At 42.8% G+C, this 23,277-nt stretch overlaps 1 protein-coding gene across 1 annotated transcript in view; it reads right to left on the bottom strand.

Annotated features, from left to right (window-relative positions):
* Positions 1–23,277, bottom strand: part of ak7b (adenylate kinase 7b) — a 69,593-nt gene that overhangs the window by 9,905 nt on the left and 36,411 nt on the right. Inside the window, exons 12-15 of the mRNA XM_063058902.1 lie at positions 18,231–18,360; positions 14,376–14,504; positions 13,118–13,189; positions 8,340–8,537 (exon numbers count right to left, since the gene is read on the bottom strand). Of these exons, the coding sequence (XP_062914972.1) occupies positions 8,340–8,537; positions 13,118–13,189; positions 14,376–14,504; positions 18,231–18,360 (529 nt within the window). The remainder of the gene's footprint in view (positions 1–8,339; positions 8,538–13,117; positions 13,190–14,375; positions 14,505–18,230; positions 18,361–23,277) is intronic.

Here is a 23,277-nt window from a genome sequence, read left to right as displayed (position 1 = left end):
CTACTCACCAGAATTCAGAAGAATGAGGGGTGACCTAATTGAAACTTAATGAATGCTGAAAGGCCGCAATAGAGTGGATGTGGTGAGAATGTTTCCAATGGTGGGAAAGACTAGGACCAGAGGACACAGCCTCAAAATGGAAATAAACAGAAATTTCTTTAGTCAAAGAGTGGTGAATCTGTGGAATTCATTGCCATAGGCAGCCGTGAGGCCAAGTCCCTTTCCATTTATTTAAGGCAGAGGTTGATAGATTCTTGATTGGTCAGGGCATGAATGGATACAGGGAGAAGTCAGGAGACTGGAACTGAAAGGGAAAATGCTGAAATGGCGGAGTAGACTCAATGGGCCAAATGGCCTAATTCTGTTCCTACATCTTATGGTCTCCTTTGTCTTACTGATACCATTCAGCTGGATTTACAACCTCCCTCCTATATGCTGATTTGGCACCACCTTTGATTCGGTCTATGTCAGTGGTGTCGTCACCACACTTGAAAATGGCATTGGAGCTGTGCTTAGCTGCACAGTCATAAGTGTAAAGCGAGTAGAGCAAGGAGCTAAGCACACGGCTTTTTGTGCTCCTGTGCTGAGGGAGGTCATGGAGGAGGTGTTCAAATAACAAGATGTCGTCAGTTTCATCACAGGATCCAGTGACCTTGATAACCACGAAGCAACACTGGCTCATGAGACTTTTCTTTCTGGCTCACCGCATTGCCATTGACACAGTCTTGAAGACCAGGTATATGCATGGCTTCCCATCAAGTTATTGCAGAATTTTGATCCTCCAGGCTAACTACCACTACATAGTTAGCCAACTCGATCCAATATAAATACACAGCCTTCTTGCAATCACTGCAATGCCATTTGCAAGCTTCTGGAAAGATGGAGATGTGTTTGCAGTGGGCTCTCCAGGAGCAACCAAAGGTGTTTTTGACTTTTCTAAAAAGTAACTTTTATGATCACAGACAATGCTGGACATTAAGAACCTACTGAAGGTCTACCCCATCAGCGAGCTGTTTGTTGGTGGACTTGGTGTGGACCGTGTTACTGCCTGCTGCAGAGAGGCAACAGAGTTGGTGCGCAAAGGAGTGGTTAGTCTAAGAGTGAATGATTGTCTTGGATGTTTCTCTTGTGATGACAAGACCCAGTTGAACATTGGTAATGTAAAACATTGAAAGTCCATTTCCCTTGTTTATTGAAGAGACAGATGGTGAGGGAGCTGCGTGGCCCTGGTTTTAGTGAGGACTATGCCTTAAGCCAAGGGCTTGCCTGTTGCTGCAGTCCCGGAGACAGTGTAGTGCAGCATCCTGTCTGGGTTAGAGGCTGGTCCCTCCCATCAGTGCTGCCCTCCGGTGTTCGCTCGGTGGAAGACAAGTGGGATTGCATGCGAGGGTTCGTCTGTGGAATGCTGAGATCTGCTTGCTCTTGCTGATAACATCCATGCACCTTCAATTTACAGGCCATGCCACTCAGCGACTTGGACTATATATATATTTTTTCTGTAAATATTAGCATACTGCTACCTTATATGTGCTAAATGTGCCTTGCGCTGTGTATGACTGTTGGTACTGTTTTTTACACCTTGGTCCTGGAGGCACACTGTTTTGTTTGGCTGTATTCATAGGGAGTAAGCATGTATGGTTGAATGATAGTAAAACTTGAACTTGAAAATAAAGGTTCAGTGAATCATGCAAGTAGAAATATGATCTCTTTTAATCACTTGATTTGGAAACAGCAAAAATGATGATGTTCTTGATCTAGACCTAGACATGATAGTGTTGGTTTTGTTGTTATTTTGGTCTGGGCTGGAGAGAAGGAAAGGTGTGGATAGTAGGGAAAAGGAACTGTTAGGAATTGAATCAGCCCACCAGAACTGTGCTGAAACCCCACAACTGGAACATAGTTCATTGGGTAGATTGGTTGCAATTACACTGAAGTTAACAGCTGTCATTTAGTTTGATCTCTAGGCAGCTCTGGGAGTGAATGGTATGAGTTGAGATATAATTACAACTTATAAGGCAAGGAGTATTTAACTTGAATTATGAGATGTAGTTGAATCAAAATTCAAAGATATTACTGAGACTCCAGAGTCTAAAGGGTTTAAAAACATTTCAAGTAAATTAAATTGTCAAGCGTACAATACATCAGGAATAATACCTTGCATTTTAAACAAGAAATACAATAGACAGAGGACGCTGAAACCTGGAGAAAGAAAGACAAACCACTGGAAGAACTCAGTGAGTCAGGCAGAAATGGGGAAGTGGACAGTCACGATTCAACTGGACTTTAAACTCTTCCTTCACTATCACCACAAGTGACAAACAAATGAAAAAGTAAAGGAGGAATATTCAGGCTGCACGACATTATTGAGCCTTCACCGAGCCTCAAAATTTTTCAGATAAACAAAAACAAAGGAGCGCCTAGTAAATTTCATGGGAATTCCTCTCTGACCCTCTGAATCAAATGAACAAAGTTATTGAAGGTGCATAATTAGGGTAATTAGCAGCTTCGACCCTACTCCAGGTTTAAAATTGAGAGGGCGCTGGGAAAAGGAATTGGCTGAGGCTTTGAGTCTGTTCAGCAAGATCACAGGTGCTCTGCCAAGTAATTCCCTATCCCTCATTTTTCCCATAATCCTTTATTTTATTTGGTTAACAACAATCCACCAATCTCGGATTTAATATTAATAGCCAATTATTTTTGTATTTAGTGATTTTTGTGCAAGTGAGCACCAAATCTGAGTTTGATAACTTCATGATTGAACGGACTGGATTTAACTATTAATCTATCTAATAGTAGAATTCCAAACTAGCAGGAATAGTTTCTTCAGCAACAAATAATCTGCTGGAAGAACCCAGTCCAGATGCAGGGTTTCAACCCAAAATGTTGGCAATTCCCTGTCCCCTACAGATGCTGCATGATCCACTGAGTTCCTCCAGCAAGTTGTTTGTTGCTCCATTTCACAGCATCTGCAGGCTGTTGTATAATGGAAGCTGTTTCTCTGTCTTTGCTAATGGTTCCTGTCAATATCTTGAAATATTTGATCAAGTAATTTAAACATCTAGATTCCAGTGATTTAACCCAGTTTTTGTAACTTCTCCTCATAATATTATCACTTGGAATCCAGAATTCACTCTACTAAACACACACTGCTGTTCTCCAATATAAACTCGCTTAAGTGTTTAGAACCATTCATGGCACTCCAAGTGGGACTAATAGTGACTTAGTATAACTGTAGCCTATCTTATGAGGATGATTCCAGAAATGAAAGAGTTAATATACAATGAGTGTTTAATGGCTAAGGTGGGAGAGGGGTGGTGGAAATGCATTGAAACTTACAGAATATTGAGAAGTATGGAAAGAGTGGGTGTGGAGTGGATGTTTCCTCGTGTGGCTGAATCTAGGACAAGAGGACAGAGCCTCAGAATAGAAGCATATCTCATTAGAACAGAGATGAAGAGGAATTCCTGTACTGGGTGTCAGATGTGGGAAGTCCGGGAGACTCCCAGCCTCCTGGAAGGCCACATCTGCACTAGGTGCGTCGAGCTGCAGGGACCTGGAGCTGCAGCTCAGTAACCTTTGTCTGGTCAGGGAAAGTGAGGAGCTATAGGCAAGTAGTCACACTGGGGCTTCGGGAGACAGATAAGTGGGTCACAGTCAGGAGACGGAAGGGGAGGAGTCAAATACTAGAGAGTACTTCTGTAGCTGTCCCTCTTAACAATAAGTACTCCTGTTTGAGTACTGTTGTGGGGGGGACAGCCTACCTGTGGGAAGCAACAGTGGCTGCGCCTCTGGCACAGTCTGGCCCTGTGGCTCAGGAGGGTAGGAAAAGGAAGAGGACAGCAGTAATAGGGGACTCTATAGTTAGGGGGGGTCAGACAGACAATTCTGTGGACGCAAGAAAGAAATGCGGATGGTTGTTTGCCTCCCAGATGCCAGGGTCTGGGATGTTTCTGATCGCATCCACAATATCATGAAGTGGGAAGGTAAACAGCCAGAGGTTGAGGTACATATTGGTATCAACGACATATGGAGGAAAAGGGAGGAGGTCCTGAAAACAGACTACAGGGAGTGAGGAAGGAAGTTGAGAAGCAGGACCTCAAAGGTAGTAATCATGGGATTTCTGTCTGTGCCACGCAACAGTAAGTATAGGAATAGAGTGAGGTGGAGGATAAAAGTGTGGCTGAGGGATTGGAGCAGGGGGCAGGGATTCAGATTTCGGGATCATTGAAACCTCTTTTGGGGCAAGCGTGACCTGTACAAAAAGGATGGGTTGCACTTGAATCCGAGGGGGACCAATATCCTGGCAGGGTGGTTTGCTAAGGTTATTGGGGAGAGCTTAAACTAGAATTTCTGTGGGGTGGGAACCGAACTGAAGAGACGGAGGAAGGAGCTGTTGGCTCACAAATAGAGAGGGCTTGGAGACAGTGTGAGAGGGAGGATAGGTGGGTGATAGAGAAGGGACGCACGCAGACTGATGGTTTGAGATGTGTCTATTTTGATGCAAGCAGTATCATGAACAAAGTGGATAAGGTTAGGGCGTGGATCAGTACTTGGAGCTATGTTGTTGTGGCCATTACAGAGTCTTGGATGGCTCAGGGGCAGGAATGGTTACTTAGAGTGCCAGAAGGGACCAGTGTGTTGTCAGGGGAGTCAGGATATCTGCTGTGGGCCTGAAGACCCGGGATCTTTGCAATCTTCGAGCACAAAGCACGATAAAAGTGATGTAATGGACTTTTTAACATTGTAAACCAGCAAGCTGTTTGTTATGTCTCCCCGCTGACTGGGAAAACGGTGACACCCTTTTCCTCCCTTATTAGGGAGAGAGAGTATCTGCGGTATGTCGAATGCCGGGGGTAACTGCAAGTCTGTGTCTTTGCTGTTGCTTTACTCATGCTCAGTGCTTGATGGTACCAATGCTTGCTTTTTTTTGCTGGTTAGGGGAGGGGGGAATTGTTGCTCGCTGCCGCTTACGTGCAGGAGGGGGGAGCTCGGGGGGGGGACTTTGGGGCACTTCTCTGTTTTTGTGGATGTTTGCGAAGAAAAAGCATTTCAGGATGTATATTGTATACATTTCTCTGACATTAAATTGGACCTTTGAACCCTTGGACAGGGAGGGAGACAAAAGAGGTGGGGACGCGGCACTGTTGATCAGAGATAGCGTCACGGCTGCAGAAAAGGAGGAAGTCATAGAGGGATTGTCTACGGAGTCTCTGTGGGTGGAAACTAGAAACAGGAAGGGGTCAATAACTCCTCTGGCTGTTTTTTTTTATATAGACCACCCAATAGTAACAGGGACATTGAGGAGCAGATAGGGAGACAGATTCTGGAAAGGTGAAATGATAACAGGATTGTCGTGGTGGGAGATTTTAATTTCCCAAATATTGATTGGGATCTCCCTAGAGCAAGGAGTTTAGATGGGATGGAGTTTATTAGGTGTGTTCAGGAAGGTTTCCTGACACAATACATAGATAAGCCTACAAGAGGAGAGGCTGTACTTGATCGGGTATTGGGAAATGAACCTAGTCAGGTGTCAGGTCTCTCAGTGGGAGAACACTTTGGAGATAGTGATCACAATTCTATCTCCTTTACCATAGCAATGAAGAGGGATAGGAACAGACAAGTTAGGAAATCATTTAATTGAAGTAAAGGGAAATATGAAGCTATTGGGCTAGAATTTGGAAGCGTAAACTGAGAACAGATGTTCTCAGGGAAATGTGCAGCAGAAATGTGGCAAAGGTTCAGGGGATATTTCTGTGGCATTCTGCATAGGTACATTCCAATGAGACAGGGAAAGGATGGTAGGGTACAGGGAGTGTGGTGTACAAAGGCTGTTGAAGATCTAGTCAAGAAGAAAAGAAAAGCTTATGAAAGGTTCAAAAAAACTATGTAACGATAGAGATTTAGAAGATCATAAGGCTAGCAGGAAGGAGCTTAAGAATGAAATTAGGAGAGCCAGAAGGGGCCATTGAGAAGGCCTTGGCGAGTAGGATTAAGGAAAACCCCAAGGAATTCTACAAGTATGTGAAGAGCAAGAGGATAATACGTGAGAGAATAGGACCAATCAAGTGTGATAGTGGAAGTGTGTATGGAACCGGAGGAGATAGCGGAGATACTTAAATGAAAACTTTGCTTCAGCATTCACTACGGAAAAGGATCTTGGCGATTGTAGGGATGACGTACAGTGGATTGAAAAGTTTGAGCATATAGACATTAAGAAAGAGGATGGGCTGAAGCTTTTGGAAAGCATCAAGTTGGATAAGACTCCGGGACTGGATGAGATGTACCCCAGGCTACTGTGGGAGGCGAGGGAGGAGACTACCGATCCTTTGACAATGATCTTTGCATCATCAATGGGGACGGGAGAGGTTCTGGAGGATTGGAGGGTTGCAAATGTTGTTCCCTTATTCAAGAAAGGAGTAGAAATAGCCCAGGAAATTCTAGACCAGTGAATCTTACTTCAGTGGTTAGTAAGTTGGTAGAAAAGATCCTGAGAGGCAGGATTTATGAACATTTGGAGAGACATAATATGATTAGGAATAGTCAGCATGGCTTTGTCAGCAGGTCGTGCCTTATGAGCCTAATTGAATTTTTTGAGGATGTGACCAAACACATTGATGAAGGAAGAGCAGTAGATGTAGCGTATATGGATTTCAGCAAGGCATTTGATAAGGTACCCCATGCAAGGCTTATTGAGAAAGTAAGGAGGCATGGGATCCAAGGGGAAATTGCTTTGTGGATTGCTCACAGAAAGCAAAGAGTGGTTGTAGACAGGTCATATTCTGTATGGAGGTCGGTGCCTCAGGCATCTGCTCTAGGACACCTTCTCTTCGTGATTTTTATAAATGACTTGGATGAGGATGTGGGGGGATGGGTTAGTAAATTTGCTGATGACACAAAGGTTGGGGGTGTTGTGGATAGTGCCAGAGTTTACAGCAAGACATCGATAGGATGCAAAACTGGGCTGAGAAGTGGCAGATGGAGTTCAACCCAGATAAGTGTGAGGTGGTTCATTTTGGTAGATCAAATTTGATGGCAGAATATAGTATTAATGGTAAGACTCTTGGCAGTGTGGAGGATCAGCACTGGGGTCCGAGTCCATAGGATACTGAAAGCTGCTGAGCAGGTTGACTCTGTGGTTAAGAAGGCATATGGTACATTGGCCTTCATCAACTGTGGGATTGAGTTGTTACAGCTATATAGGACCCTGGTCAGACCCCACTTGGAGTACCGTGCTCAGTTCTGGTCACCTCACTACAGGAAGGATGTGGAAACCATAGAAAGATTGCAGATGAGATTTACAAGGACGTTGCCTGGATTGGGGAGCATGCCTTACGAGAAAAGGTTGAGTGAACTTGGCCTTTTCTCCTTGAAGCGGCAGAGCTTGAAAAGTGACCTGATAGAGGTGTACAACATAATGAGTGGCATTGATCGTGTGGATAATCAGAGGCTTTTTTCAAGAGCTGAAATGGCTAACATGAAAGGGTACAGTTTTAAAGTGCTTGGAAGCAGGTACAGAGGAGATGTCAGGGGTAAGTTTATTTTTTTACACAGAGAGTGGTGAGTGCATGGAGTGCCAGTGACGGTGGTGGAGGTGGATACGATAGGGTCTTTTAAGATACTCTTGGATAGGTACATGAAGCTTAGAAAGGTAGAGGGCTATGGGTAATTTCTAAAGTAAGTACATGTTCTGCACAGCATTGTGTGCCGCAGGACCTGTATTGCGCTGTAGGTTTTCTATGTTTTTCTATGAATTTCTTTAACCAGAGGATGGTGATTCTGTGGAATTCATTGTCACAGTCGGGTATAGTTAAAGCGGAGGTTTATAGATTCTTGATTAGTAAGGGCGTCAAAGGTACAGGGAGAAAGCTGGAGAATAGGGTTGAGAGGAAAAATAAATCAGGCAGGGTGGAATGGCAGAGCAGACTTGATGATAAAAATAGCCTGATTCCACTTCTACATTTTTTGGAAATTTGTTGCTATGTGGCAGCAATATAGTTGAAGCCATTAAAAATTACTTTAAGTTACAATACATAAGTAAATAGTGCAGAAGAATCCATTATATTGTAATGGTCACAGACCACTAAATATCTGCTATTTGTTATTTAGATCTGCTATTTCTAGCTATCCAGCATCAAGAAAATACTGGAAAAGGGCATTTTCTATAGCTCCTGTTATTATAGCCCTGTGCTATACAGTACAAATATTCTCTCAAACTCAAAACTGAATAGTTAAAAATTGTAAATGCAATATTGATTATTCTCAGTTCAAGCAAGTGTAATAGTAAAGTAGTGCATTACTATCTTGAATACATCCATTTCATTCAAATTAACAAAGCTTACCTATATGAACTGGATGAATCTCAATCTCATCAAAGTAGTTCAGAAGAGTTTCATCTTCCGCGTTCTGTTCCCTATAATGGGCCAGATAACGCAAGAACCTTTCTTGTGTATAGTGAGTCCCAACAACATCACTCTCTGGCAGATTTAAGACACGTTGCTTCAGGAACTCATCAGGAGCTTCCAAAGCAAAGATGTATTCTACAGAGAAAAAGTATACAGGGTTTGAATTGTAAGCAGTGTTTGGGACAGGTGAAGGCTCAGTTGCATTTTAGAAATTAATTAGTGAGTTACTTTAAAAGGTTAGGTGTCGTTGATGATAAGTGATGCACAGTATTGTTCGGAGGCACCTTCACTATCATCTCAAACAACAGGAATTCTGCAGGTGCTGGAAATTCAAGCAACACACATCAAAGTTGCTGGTGAACGCAGCGGGCCAGGCAGCATCTCTAGGAAGAGGTACAGTCGACGTTTCAGGCCGAGACCCTTCGTCAGGATGGAGAAGTCCTGACAAAGGGTCTCGGCCTGAAAAGTCGACTGTACCTCTTCCTAGAGATGCTGCCTGGCCTGCTGCGTTCACTAGCAACTTTGATGTGTGTTGCTTCACCATCATCTGTAGCTCAACAGAAAGCATTACATCAGAAGTCAGATTCAGATTCATTTATTTATCATATGTACAATGAAATGCATCATTTGCATTAACAACCAACAAAACCCAAGGATGTGCTGAGGGCAGCCCACAAGTGTCGCCACACATTCTACTGCCAACATATCATGTCCACAATGCTTGGCAAGAATAACACAGAACACAACAATAGCAAAACAAACCTGTTTCCTAACACCCACCCACTTGGACAGTTCTCCAACCCTTTTCCAGTTTGTCTACTGCTCAAACCAGTCCACTGATGATGCCATAGTCTCGGCCCTCGACTCCATCCTGTCCCACCTCAAAAATGATGTATCATATGCCGGAATGTTGTTCATCAACTTCAGCTCAGTGCTTAACATGATCATCCCACAGAGGGGGTGGTAAACAGTCCTCACTGGGACTCAACACCCCTCTCTATAACTGGATCTTGGACTTCTTGATGGAAAGACCCCAGTCAGTCCAATTTGGCAGCAAAATCTCAAGCTCCAGCATGCTGAGCTTTGCTGTCCCCCTACCCTCACCACCGCCACCCAGTGTTGTGTGCTCACCCTGCTGCTGTTCACACAGATGACTGGTGACTGTACCACCCGACTGAGCTCAATCTACATCATCAAATTCGCTGATGATACTACAGTGGGTGGTCTCATCAGCAACAATGATGAGTCGGCATACAGAGGAGTCTCCAACAATCAGTCTCAACTTGGACAAGGCACATTTTGGTTTATGCGTTGCGTCTGGTATGTTTTGTGGGTCCACCGTGGTCCGGAAAACCATTGTTTTGTTTTGTTATATATGTATAGTATGATAATAATAAACTTGAACTTGACAGACCTCCTGTATCCAGACTTCAGCTCTTGGGCTTCAACTTCCAATCGACCTTTGGGCTTTGAATTTTGGTATAGACCCCGGTACTAGTCAATGACAGGACTACAAACTCCAGGCTCTCTATCTCACTGGCAAAGTTGAAGATTCTAATCCCACATGAGAAGGCTGACCACAAAAAAACTAGGCTGACACTTCAGTTCAGTAGTTTCATGCTGAGATGCTATTTTTGGATAAACCAACATCTGCTCATGCTTGTGGACATAAAAGATCCAGTGGCACAAGTTCAAAGACAACATGATGAGTTATCCATGGAGTCCTGAGCTTTCTCCCTTAACTAACATCACCAAAACAGATCACCCTGACACTGGTCCAAATAAAGATTCATCCTGCTGCCAGTCCTGCTTATAGTTACCTGGGCTGGGCTGCTGCACTCAAGAGGCCTCATGGCAACTAGGCCACATGCTCTAACGGTTTGGAGCCCAACCCCAAAATATCTTTAAAGTCTTTAACAGCAAATGAAGCTGGCCAAGGAACCTCACCTCCTGTCAATGTTGGGAGGTACTTTGATCAGTTTCTATATTTACATAATGATCAGAGAAGTTTAAAAATTATTAACATCTCTGAAAATGACTCAATGACTACAGACTGGTGGCATTGACCTCCCACATAATGAAGACCCTGGAGAGACTTGTTCTGGAGCTGCTCTGGCCTATGGTCAGGCCACACTTAGATCCCCTGCAGTTCGCCTACCAGCCCTGACTAGGAGTTGAGGATGCCATCATCTACCTGCTGAACCGTCCCTACGCCCACCTGGACAAGCCAGCGAGCACTGTGAGGGTCATGTTTTTTGACTTCTCCAGTGCGTTCAACACTATCCGCCCTGCTCTGCTGGGGGAGAAGCTGATAGCGATGCAGGTGGATGCTTTCCTGGTGTCATGGATTCTTGATTACCTGACTGGCAGACCACAGTACGTGTGCTTGCAACACTGTGTGTCCGACAGAGTGATCAGCAGCACTGGGGCTCCACAGGGCACTGTCTTGTCTCCCTTTCTCTTCACCATTTACACCTCAGACTTCAACTACTGCACGGAGTCTTGTCATCTTCAGAAGTTTTCTAATGACTCTGCCATAGTTGGATGCATCAGCAAGGGAGATGAGGCTGAGCACAGGGCTACGGTAGGAAACTTTGTCACATGGTGTGAGCAGAATTATCTGCAGCTTAATGTGAAAAAGGTTAAGGAACTAGTGGTAGACCTGAGGAGAGCTAAGGTACCAGTGACCCCTGTTTCCATCCAGGGGGTCAGTGTGGACATGGTGGAGGATTACAAATACCTGGGGATACAAATTGACAATAAACTGGACTGGTCAAAGAACATTGAGGCTGTCCACAAGAAGGGTCAGAGCCGTCTCTATTTCCTGAGGAGACTGAGGTCCTTTAACATCTGCTGGACAATGCTGAGGATGTTCTACGAGTCTGTGGTGGGCAGTGCGATCATGTTTGCTGTTGTGTGCTGGGGCAGCAGGCTAAGGGTAGCAGACACCAACAGAATCAACAAACTCATTCGTAAGGCCAGTGATGTTGTGGGGATGGAACTGGACTCTCTGACGGTGGTGTCTGAAAAGAGGATGCTGTCCAAGTTGCATGCCATCTTGGACGATGTCTCCCATCCACTACATAATGTACTGGTTGGGCACAGGAGTACATTCAGCCAGAGACTCATTCCACCGAGATGCAGCACAGAGCGTCATAGGAAGTCATTCCTGCCTGTGGCCATCAAACTTTACAACTCCTCCCGTGGAGGGTCAGACACCCTGAGCCAATAGGCTGGTCCTGGACTTATTTCCTGGCGTAATTTACATATTACTATTTAACTATTTTATGGTTTTATTACTATTTAATTATTTACCGTGCAACTGTAATGAAAACCAATTTCCCCCGGGATCAATAAAGTAAGACTATGACTATGCCTAAGCACTGAGAATAATTTAAAACATTAAGTGAAACAAAGTAAGTAAAAGTAAATATTCCTCCTAAATCTCAGTTGTAAGCCCCCATTCAATCAATGAGAATTTTAATCCTACGTCAGATTTGTCTGGTGAAATCAGGTTCCATCACTGTTGGACTTCAAATGGTGTTCAGTAGGAGAGGTAGATACTTTATTGATCCCAGGGAAAGTTACAGTGTCACAGTATCATTACAAGTAAAGGCATCCATTAGTCTCGCGAGACCATGGATCTGTGCCTGGAAAGTCTTCACTCACCAGGGCGCAAGCCTGGGCAAGGTTGTATGGAAGACCAGCAGTTGCCCATGCTGCAAGTCTCCCCCCTCCACGACACCAATGTTGTCCAAGGGAAGGCCATTAGGACCCATACAGCTTGGCACCAGTGTCATCGCAGAGCAATGTGTGGTTAAGTGCCTTGCTCAAGGACACAACACATTCCCTCAGCTGGGGCTTGAACTCACGACCTTCAGGTAGCTAGTCCAATGCCTTAACCACTCACACCACAAGTGCACAGATATAAATATTAGAAGAGAAGCAGAAAGAATAAAAAATTATTTACCACAAACAGTCTAACAGGAGGAGGCCATCACTTCCCTGGCTATAGGTTGGCTCATCACTGAGTCTAATGGCCAAGTGGTAAGACATGACCCCATATATCGCTCTTTAAAGCAGTACAGTTGTCTCAGACTATTAGTAAAAGTGCTCCTCTGTTCAGCCAAGGTGGCATGCAGAGGGTGAGAAACATTGTCCAGAATTGCCCGGATTTTCCTTCGGGTCCTTTGCAGGGTCATATATGCATCAGCACATCTCAGATTCTTGGTCAGCTAGTGTACGTGTGACATTTATTATGCTGGAGGTTGCCTTTGGAACTATTTGCAACAGTCAACATGGTCCAGATTATTATTTACAAAAAGTGATCGCAGAAGTTGACTGTGTTCTGATTAGCTGCTGTGGTTCCTACATCACAATGGTGATTACTCTTTTAAAGAACTTAATTGGCTGTGAGGCACATGATAACGTGAAAGGAGGTATATAAGTGAAGTATTGAGAGAATAAGATAACAGGGTGTGATATATAGGGGTTTAAGATGCTTGAACAGTGCGTTAGATGATGACAGGTAGCTGGAGAAAAGGTGATAACAAAAGGAAATCCTAGTAATAGTCAATAGGTGCAGCAGTATCTGCAAGGAGGGAAAAAGTGATTACATTTAAGGTTGATGATCTTTGGGGGTATAAAAGAATAAAGTGTTTTTGACATTACTGAGATAATTATACAAATTATAAATACAATAAAACATTACCAACCTGGAGTAATTGCTTTGTCATACTGTGGTACCTTGTTCATGCCACTTTCTTCTTCCTCCTCCTCCTCTTGAGCTGTATTGTAAGGCAAAGATAAAAGTGAAGGAGAGTCTAGACATGGATGTCTAAAGACCACTGCTGTGTCTCTGCTGCTTGGATCATATGTGAAAAACAACATTTTGGGATAAAATAAACAGGCACGTTAGATGAAAATAATATACAAGGCAATCCACATGATCTTATTTTGGTTTATTTTTAAGCTGCATGAGGAAGTTAAATATGTAAAACACTGTTAATCTTATCCTTGTGTGGAAATTCCAATGAGCTAGCGTCTAGTGACGTCAGAGTTCAAGCAAGGTGTGTGATGGCATGAACTGTGAGCAACGTCCAGTCTGTGGGCCAGCATATAGGCTATGGGTCAGGAGTGCGATCAGGGCTGAATTTTGGACTGTGAACCAAAGCCCAGATTGTGGGCTAAGTGTGCAGCTGCAGTAGGGGTCACAGTGGGAACACTGGAGCATGGCCAGGGCCGGGATGTTTTGATAAGTGGAAAGATATAACTTTAAGCAAACAACATGAAACATTTAAGGATAATTTTATGTACATGAAAGAACATACATATCACCAGAAACATTACCCTTCTATATTCTATATTTCCAAAACACCTATCTCAGAATAAAATAGATAATTTATCTGTAACGTCAGTCACAGTCATAAGTAAAGTTTGCATTTTCTTGTACTCCATTTTCTCCAATTTTCTACTTCTTTATACTTTTGTTCCTGCAATTTTTCTTTTTATCACTAGTTGCTACTTCTCCCCATTTCTGTTTACTTTTTTTGCCACAAATTCTCTCCTTCTCCCATCCTTCATTATGGCTCCTCTTCTTCTCTCCTCTCCCTTGTTGACTGCCATGAATGAAAACCAGGGTAAGATGGTAAAATTGGCAGTCATTGTGGACAGTGCCAAGATACTTTGAAGCCATGGAGGAAAGGACATGCCTCTATTGTACCTCAGTGAAAACTTTGGCCATTCTCACCATTACTGATTTAACCTCAATTTACTTGATCAACCAAATTCAAATTTTCCCACTGTCAAGGTGAGATACGAACTGCTAGCATGGGCTTCAGATCACAAATAGGATTAACAAAATCATTATAGTCTTGCTTCTATTGCTTCTAGTTGCATATCCTTCCCCAATTCTCATCAGACTCAGTCCTTTGGACAAGGCTATCAGAGTGCATGGAGCACAACATAACTTACCAGCAAAGATGATCTTTGTTTGTAAATAGGTCTTGGGAAATCCATCAAGAATAAAACCCTGGTTCTGACAAGGCATAGATAACAGTTTCTTCTTCATAAACCTGGTGACATAGGTGTCATCCAAGCGACCTACAGAATCCAAATTGTCCAACTGTTAGAATTCAGAAGGAAGCTTACTGACCTCTCAACATACATATTTAAGGTACCCAGAATTCTGCAAAGTGAGAGAATGTAAACCATAAGACGTAGTAGCAGAATTCAGCTCTTCAACCCATCAAGTACGATCATGGCTGATTTATTTTCCCTCTCAACCCCATTCTCCTGACTTCTCCTTTGATGCCCTCAGGAACCTAACAGCCTCCACTTTAAACACACCCAATGTCTTGGCTCGAAGGCCAATGAATTCCACAGATTCATCACCTTCTGGTTAAATAAATGCCTCCTCACCTCTGTTTGAAAGGGACATCCTTGTATTTTGAAGCTGCATTCTCTAGTCCTAGACTCTCCCACTGTTGGAAACATCCCTTCCACATTCACTCTATCTGGCCTTTCAATATTTGATCGGTTTCAATAAGATCCCTCTCACCACCCTCTCCCCCTTCATTCTAGTGAGTAAAAGCTCAGAGCCATTAAACGCTTCTCATACGTTAAGCCTTTCTTTACCAAGGTCACCTTTATGAACCTCCTCTGGAATGGTGGCACACCCTTTCTTAGATAAGGCGCTCAAAACTACTGATAGTACTCCAAGTGTGGTCTGATCTACAATTTTTTAAAAATAAAGATTAGCTTTATCACACGTACATCAAAATCTTGAAATTTACAGTGAAATATGTCATTTGTGTCAACAACCAATGCCTTCTGAGGATGTGCTAAGGGCAGCCTGCAAGCTTCTGATTCTAACATAACATGTACACAATTTACTAATCCTAACTCATAAGTCTTTGGAATGTGGGAGGAAAGTGGAGCACCTAGAAGAAACCCACTTGGTCACAGGGAGAATGCACAAACTCCTTATAGACCGCAGTGAGAACTGAACCCCGATTGCTGGTGTTGTAAAGCATTACACTAGCCGATGCACTACTGTGCCATCCTGAAGAACGCCTTGAAGATGGACTGCAGGTAATTGGGTCAGAGTTTATTCTAAAAATGGCAGTGGACTCTTGGCGGCCCTTGTTCAAGTATATCATTAGCTTCAGGAGAAAGATAAAATGTACGGCCAAGCTCAGATATCTAGTCTGTTGTTTCACTATTGAATTTATATCGAGTTCCATAAGCTTGCTCTATTTATGCAGTGAAGTTCAAATCAAATGAAAATAAAGCCCGGTTCACTTTGACCAAAGTTCCATCAATGGAAGGAAAAAGGGACTCAGTCTTAGGAGGGTTGGGTATTAAGAATGCCAAATAGGAGGTGTTACGTACCCCGTAACTGGGTTGCTAAACCAGCAGAAATGGATCACTCAGTTGGAGTCTGGAGTACTAGAACTAAGGAAGTTTTATTAAAGAAGCAAGCAACACAGTAATCGAAAGGATAATAAATGCAACAGTTCAGCAATGATAAACACACATGTGCACAGAATTAAGATAACAGCATCAATCAAGCTCTATCGTTGTCTAGGGGTAAATGACCAAATTTCAAAGTGACTCAAAGTTCAGTCCAATTTAGTAGTTCAGCTCGCAGTAATCGTTGCCATGGCGATGGACAACGTGGGGGGAGAGAGAGAGAGAACAGGAACAACTGATCATTCAGACACGGCTTCACTCACAGACCGGCGATATGGCTCACAAGCAGCTTTTGGGCAGGTCCTTGGTGATGTCACCTGAGGTCACCGACTGTGACCCCTCCTCCAGATGCAGTCGATCCTCTGCAGTGAACCCGGCACCCAGGCAAGGGCGGACACACACCGGGTTCCCGCTGATCGTACCTTTCCACCCTGGCCATTGTCTGATACTTCCCACCGACTCGTGAGAGGCGTACCGCTTCCAGGGTCTCGTTACCTCGGGTGGTGTGTGTCCTGCCTTAGCAAACCTTCCCCTTTTTATCCCCCTGCTGCGGTATCGCCTGTCCATCACTTCAAACAGTTCAGGGTTCAAAGGGGGAGCCGCTCCAGACAGCTCTCTACACATCTCCAGGTGCTGTTTCATTGTGTCCCTTATCTCTCTCTTGAAGACAGGTGGCAGACCAACTGCTGATCACACAGGACAGCTAACATCTTATCTATGTGCATTCGTCACAGAGGGAAAATGAGGACAGAGTTTAGTGAGAAGGAAAACAGTTATTGGTAGGAAATGGAAGAGTGGATATTGATAATGGATGAAGTGAGAAACCAATGGAATGCACAGATAACACATATCAGAAAGTAAGCAAATGACCAAATCTTAGAGAACTTGAACATAAGAAATAGTTAATTTGACCTCCGTGTCTGCTCTACAATTCAATTGCTTATATTTTACTTTAGCATCACTTTCCTGCCTTGACTCTGTATCACTTGATTCTCCTCTCTGAAATATTATTGACTTGCTTTGAAATTCCGAGGTGATTTGAAGCGGTAGATGCTGAGAGAAAGTTTCCACTCATGGGAAAATGTAGAATTAAAATGCATACTTTCAAAATAAGGGGTCATCTACAAAACTGAGATGAGTAGAAATTCATTCTACCCTTGCCAAGTGTCAGGCAGCTTTTACCGTCTTCTCATTGCTACCATCAGGGAGGAGGTACAGGAGCCTGAAGGCACACATTCAATGATTCAGCGGCAGCTCCTTCCCATGTACCACCAGATTTCTGAATGGATATTGAATCTATGAACATTACCTCACTACTTTTTTTTCCTCTCCTCTTTTGGCACTACATATTTAACTTGTATATATTATACTTTATACTGTAATTCACAGCTCTTGTTATGTATTCCAATGTACTGCTGCTGCATAACAACAAATTTCATGACATACGCCGATGATATTAAACTTGATTCTGATTAAATCCTCTACCCCAGAGCACAGTGGAGTTTGCATCATAGAATGTATCAATGCTGAGACTAACAGATTTTTAGACTATGGCAGAATCAACACGAGAGGAAACAGACAAGAAAACGGAGTTGAAGTCAGATTAACCATGAACCTGTTGAAAAGCAGAGCAGACACATGGGACTCTATGGCCAAGTCCTGCTTTTCATTTTGGTCTTATATTCTTATGAAAGGTCAGCCTAATTGGTGCAAGAACAGCTCCTTGTATTATGTCACCTCTGGCATTTTAACTATATCCCCACAGAACTCTTGAGCTGCAGAATAGAGAAGGAATTAAAGCAAACAAGGCAAATAATGTAACTGAGTTCAGGACAATTGCGGATTTTGGGGAACCACTAAATTTCATACTTCCATGTGGCACATAAAGAGGTATTTGCTCCATTGAGCCTCTGCTAGTTGTCACAGCAATCTCATTTCCCCCATTTATTTCTTTGTAACTTATTCTCTCACACACGTCCAATTATTACTTCCTCCTTCTCTCATTAGCCACCTACACTAAGGGCAATTTAAGGTACCCAATTAACTTAACAACCAGCTCAACTATAGAGTGTGGGAGGGAACCAGAGCACTCAGGGGAAACCTTTCCTGTTGCAGGGAAAACATGAAAACTCTTGCACAATGTACCAGAGGTAACAGCCAAATGAGAGTCGCTGGAACAGTGAGGCATCTGTTTTGAGGCAACTCTACTGTGTCTCACCCCATGCATTCCATTCACCTGGTCAGACTCTGGCCTTACGATTTGATGGAGGTAATTGTTACCTCTTACATTTACACTCTTGATACATTTTAATCATGAACAAAAATAAATGCTATTAAAATCTAGCTATCGTTTACCACCAGACTGCTCCATATTTTCTCTGACTTGGTCGAGGAGTTCCTGGGGATCTTCACCATCAGCTCCTGCAGCTTCTTCTTCCTCACTTTCTTCAGCTGCCTCAGCTTCAGGCTGTGAGCTCCTTAATTCCTGTGGTGACAAACACACAGCATTATACAAAGCTGTAAAAATGAAACCATTCTAGTTTTGGAAAAAGAATTCAGCCTGTTCAAGGTGCTGATGCTTCCAAGGATCAGATTTGGGAAGGTTCCCTTAGTACAGAAGATGTTCTGTTATGATTGGAAACACATGATTCTAGATTATAGTACGTAGCTTTTCCCACTTATCAGCCTCCAGGCACTATCTTCACCCTCTCCCCCGCCACCTGCCTATTTTTCCCTTTCCTGCCTCCACCTGTCATTCACCTACCTGTCTCCCAAGTCCAACCCACCCTCTCCATATGTCCATCATCCCTTACTCCTCCTCTGTTCACTAATCACCCTCAGCCTGTGTCGCACCCTCTCAGTTCTTAGTCATGATACAGAGTCTCAGCTCAAACCGCCCTTTCTCCTCCACACTTGTTGCTCAGCCTGATGAGTTCCTCCAGTACATTGCTTTCTGTATTCTGACATGATTGCCTGGCTGTACTTTGCCGCAGGTTTCACAGTGGAGGAGGAACCTGTTGGGAATCTGCAGTATGTATGCTGGGGAATGAATCTACTCTTGGATTCAGCCCCAAGTTTAACCAGGTACAGGATTGTTTAACATCCCATGAAGTATTTTCAGTAATATTTTATAATATTTTTAAAACTTATTTTACAGATATGAAAACAGGCCCTTTGGCCCATCTTGTTCATGCTGAACTATGAATTTACCTCGTTCCGTCAGCCTGCACATGGAACATAGCCTCCATACTCCTCCCATTCATGTACTTATCCAAATTTCTATTAAATGTTGAAATCGAACCCACATCCACCACTTCTACCAGCGGCTCATTCCAAACTCACACCATCTGTTGAGAGAAGATGATCCCCCTCGTATTTCCTTTAAACATTTCACCTTTCACTCTTAGCCCATGACCTCTAGTTCTAGTCTTACCCAACCTCAGTGAAAAAGCCTGCTTACGTTTAGCCTGCCTATACTCCTCATACTTTTGTATATCTCTATCAAATCTCTCCTCAATCATCTACGCTCTGGGAAGTAAATTCCTAACCTATTCAACCTTTCCTTAAGACTCAAGTCCTCAAGTCCTGGCAACATTTTCTCTGTACTATTTCAATCTTACTTACATCTTTCCTGAAGGTAGACAACCAGAACTGCACACAATACTCCAAAATAGGCCTCACCAATGTCTTATACAACTTCAACATAACATCCCAACTCCTGTACTCAATACTTCAATTTATGAAGGTCAATGTGCTAAAAGCTCCCTTAATGACCCTTTCTACCTGATATGCAGGAGAAAAATTACCAATGGAAAGTAATCTCATAAAGAGGTACTTTATGAGATTGTGAGATCTTTATGAGATCAGTCTACTTATAATAATAGCAGATAGAAAATGCAGGATATATGCAAAAGATCAGGCAGCATCTGTGGAAACACAGAGTAAACATTTCAAGCAAAGATATTTGTTACCTCACTCAACTAACATATGTTGGATAAATGACCAAATTAATCTTAATTAATTCAAAAATACTTTATTGTATCAATGTAAATGTTCATGTAAAGTTGTTATAATCAATATTATATAGTATTAGTAATTCAAGTTCCTGATGCTATTGTTCCTCTTTATACCAGCAGTCATAATTATGTTGACTTCTGGTCAACTAACACATAACACCAAATTAGGGAATCTCCCAAAGGTCAAACGATTGATTCTTCCCTCTGCCCCAGGCATGGAGAGGGGATCTTCCTTACAATAGTTGGTTTCTGAATTTTTCTCTACTTTACCTCAGAAATCATTCATATTTATTCTTTTTCCTCATCAGTTCTACCGTTAAACTTTGATTCTATTTGTTCTGACTTATCAAGCTAGTCTGTGTCGATCTTTCATTAGCTACAGGTCAAGGCTACAGGTCGCATTACCTCATTGCTCTTCTCCTAAATAAAGATACACATCTCCTGTTGTTCCTTTGCTTTCTCCCAAATCTGACTATATCAAACCAGTTACAGCTGGTTCAAGTAAGACACTGGGCTCAAGTTATTTCAGTTCACAGACACAGACTCTTCTTATAACCATATAACAATTACAGCACGGAAACAGGCCATCTCGGCCCTTCTAGTCCGTGCCGAACTCTTACTCTCACCTAGTCCCACCGACCTGCACTCAGCCCATAACCCTCCATTTCTTTCCTGTCCATATATCTATCCAATTTAACTTTAAATGACAACATCGAACCTGCCTCAACCACTTCTGCTGGAAGCTCGTTCCACACAGCTACTACTGTCTGAGTAAAGAAGTTCCCCCTCATGTTACCCCTAAACTTTTGTCCTTTAACTCTCAACTCGTGTCCTCTTATTTGAATCTTCCCCACTCTCAATGGAAAAAGACTATCCACATCAACTCTATCAATCCCCCTCATAATTTTAAACACCTCTATCAAGTCCCACTCAACTTTCTACACTCCAAAAAATAAAAACCTAAAAAACATGCATTTAATCTCACTGGCCTAATTCTGCTCCTATGTCTTATGGTCTTATGGTCTTCTTATCAAAGAGCATCCCATTAAAAATTTTTTTAATTTGGAAATGATCTCTTATTTAGCAGATTATCAATAGGACCTTCATCATATACACTTTTGATTACTTTAATACATCTAATATTAGTTCAGAAAATCAGTTTATAAAATGAAGGTCACAAGATCAGTCTCACAAATAGGCAACCTACAATTCTTCCACCACATGAGGTGTATAGATTGGGCAAATGCAAGCAGGTTTTTTTTCCATTGAGGTCAGTTGAGACTAGAACAGTGAAAGGTGAAATATTTAAGGAGAGCCTGGGTGGGGTTGGGAACTTCTTCACTCAGAGTGTGAGTGTGGAAGTGGTGGACGTGGGTTCAATTGCAACAGTTAAGAGAAATTTGGTTTAAGTACATGGTTGGAAGGGGTCCAGGTGTGGTTGATGGGACTAGGCAGAATAACAGTTCAGCATGGATTAGGTGGGCTGAACTCTATGAGCTATGCTCTTTCTCTGCTCTATGGCTCCATGACATGACACGAACAAAGACATTTCTTTTGTTTACTTGTCTATTGTCCTTGATGTGTTCTTGCTGGCTGTTCGGCAGATTTTTAATTTCTTGAGGCCAACACCTTTCATCAGAACTCTTGCCTCTCCTTCTATAGTTGAATCAGAATCAGGGTTTATTATCATTGCCACATATGATGTTTTATTTTTGTTTTATGGCAGCAGTTTAGTGCAAAGACATAAAATTACTATACATTGCAAAATTAAATAAATAGTACAATGAAAAGGGGAACGTGAGAGTGTTCATTCAGAAATATGATGAAAGAAGGGAAGAAGCTATTGTTAAATTGCTGAGTGTAGGTCTTGGGCTCCAATGCCTCTTTCCTTCCTGATGATCATAACAATAAGAGGGAACTTCCCAGAGGGTGAGGGTTCTTAATGATGGGTTCCACCTTCTTGACAGACTGCCTCTTGAAGAGGTTGTCAATGGTTAGGAGGGTTGTGTCCGTAATGGAGCTGGCAGAGTCTACAACCCTTGCGATCTGTACAATGGAGACGAGAGACTCCATACCAAGCTGTGAGGCAACCAGTCAGAAAGCTCTCCATCATACACCAGTAGAAATTTATGAGTCTTCTGTAAAATATCAAATCTCCTTCAACTTTTAATGAAATAGAGCCACTGGTGAGCCTTCTTCGTGATTGCATCAATGTGTTGAGCCCAGGATAGATCATCTGAGATGTTCATACCCAGGAAGTTGAAGCTGCTCACCTTTCCACTGCTGGCCCCTCAGTGAGGACTGCTGTGTGTTCTCCTCACCTCCCTTTCCAGAAGTCCACAATCAATTCCTTGGTCTTGCTGACAATGAGTGTGTGATGGTTATTTCACTCAGTCAGTCTCACTCCTGTTGATGCTGCCCGCCCTGCTGAGTGTTTCTATTATTTTCCGTTCTTATTTCAGATCTCCAGCTTCTGCAGGTTTTTGATGTTCATTTCTACTTAGGTATCTTTGTCTGGCTTGCATTTATTTATAACTCTGACATCTTAGTAGACCACCCCAAAGCACTGCTTAACTAATGAAGGGTTTTCAAAATCATACATAGTGGTAATGAATGAAAATGTAACAGCTGGTGTGTGTCTAGCAAGTTGACAAAAGCAGTAATGTTAATAGCCAGTTAACCTGCTTTACTGATATCGATTAAGGGATAAATAGTAGACAGAGCAATCAAGTCCTTGTCAAATGCAGCAGAAGAAAGCAGCAATTGGATTTGGATTAAAAGGAAAGACAACAACTGGGCTGTAACTGAGGGTATGGTACTGAGGGGGGTGTATCTGGGACGCCAGGTAGCACCGTTGAGCCCTCTGGAGACGTCGTGGGCTTATCAACGAAACATCAAAGAAGGAGGGTGCCCACCTGATGACCCCGATAACGTACCTACCCTCCCTCCTTGTCACCACTCCAAACCCACCGCCAACATCGAGAGTGCCAAATTACCAAAGGGATTGAAACATCAAGTCCTAGTAGCTCTACATTGTTCTTGTTTAAATAAGTCCCATGGTATTATTTGCATTCACTTAGAAAAAAAAAGGTTGGCATCTCATCTGAAAGCCAATGCTTCTGACATTACTTCAGTGGAATGTCAGATAAGATTTTCACGCTCAAAACTCTGGAGTGGGATTTGAACCCAGAATCTACTGATACAAGAGGCATAAGTGCAACTAAATGAGTCACAGGAAAAAAATGCAAAGCAGTGAAGTCTTCATAAAGGTACCTGACTGAAGGACCATAACACTGATCCCCGAGTGGAAGAGAATACACTATTGGGAAACACTGGAGAAACTTAGTCTTTATAAACTTAGACAATTATTAAATTGGATCACATAG

Source organism: Mobula hypostoma, chromosome 1 (genome assembly GCF_963921235.1).
Source record: "Mobula hypostoma chromosome 1, sMobHyp1.1, whole genome shotgun sequence".
Classification (NCBI taxonomy): Eukaryota; Metazoa; Chordata; class Chondrichthyes; order Myliobatiformes; family Myliobatidae; genus Mobula; species Mobula hypostoma.
This window is presented reverse-complemented; position numbering and strand designations above follow the sequence as displayed.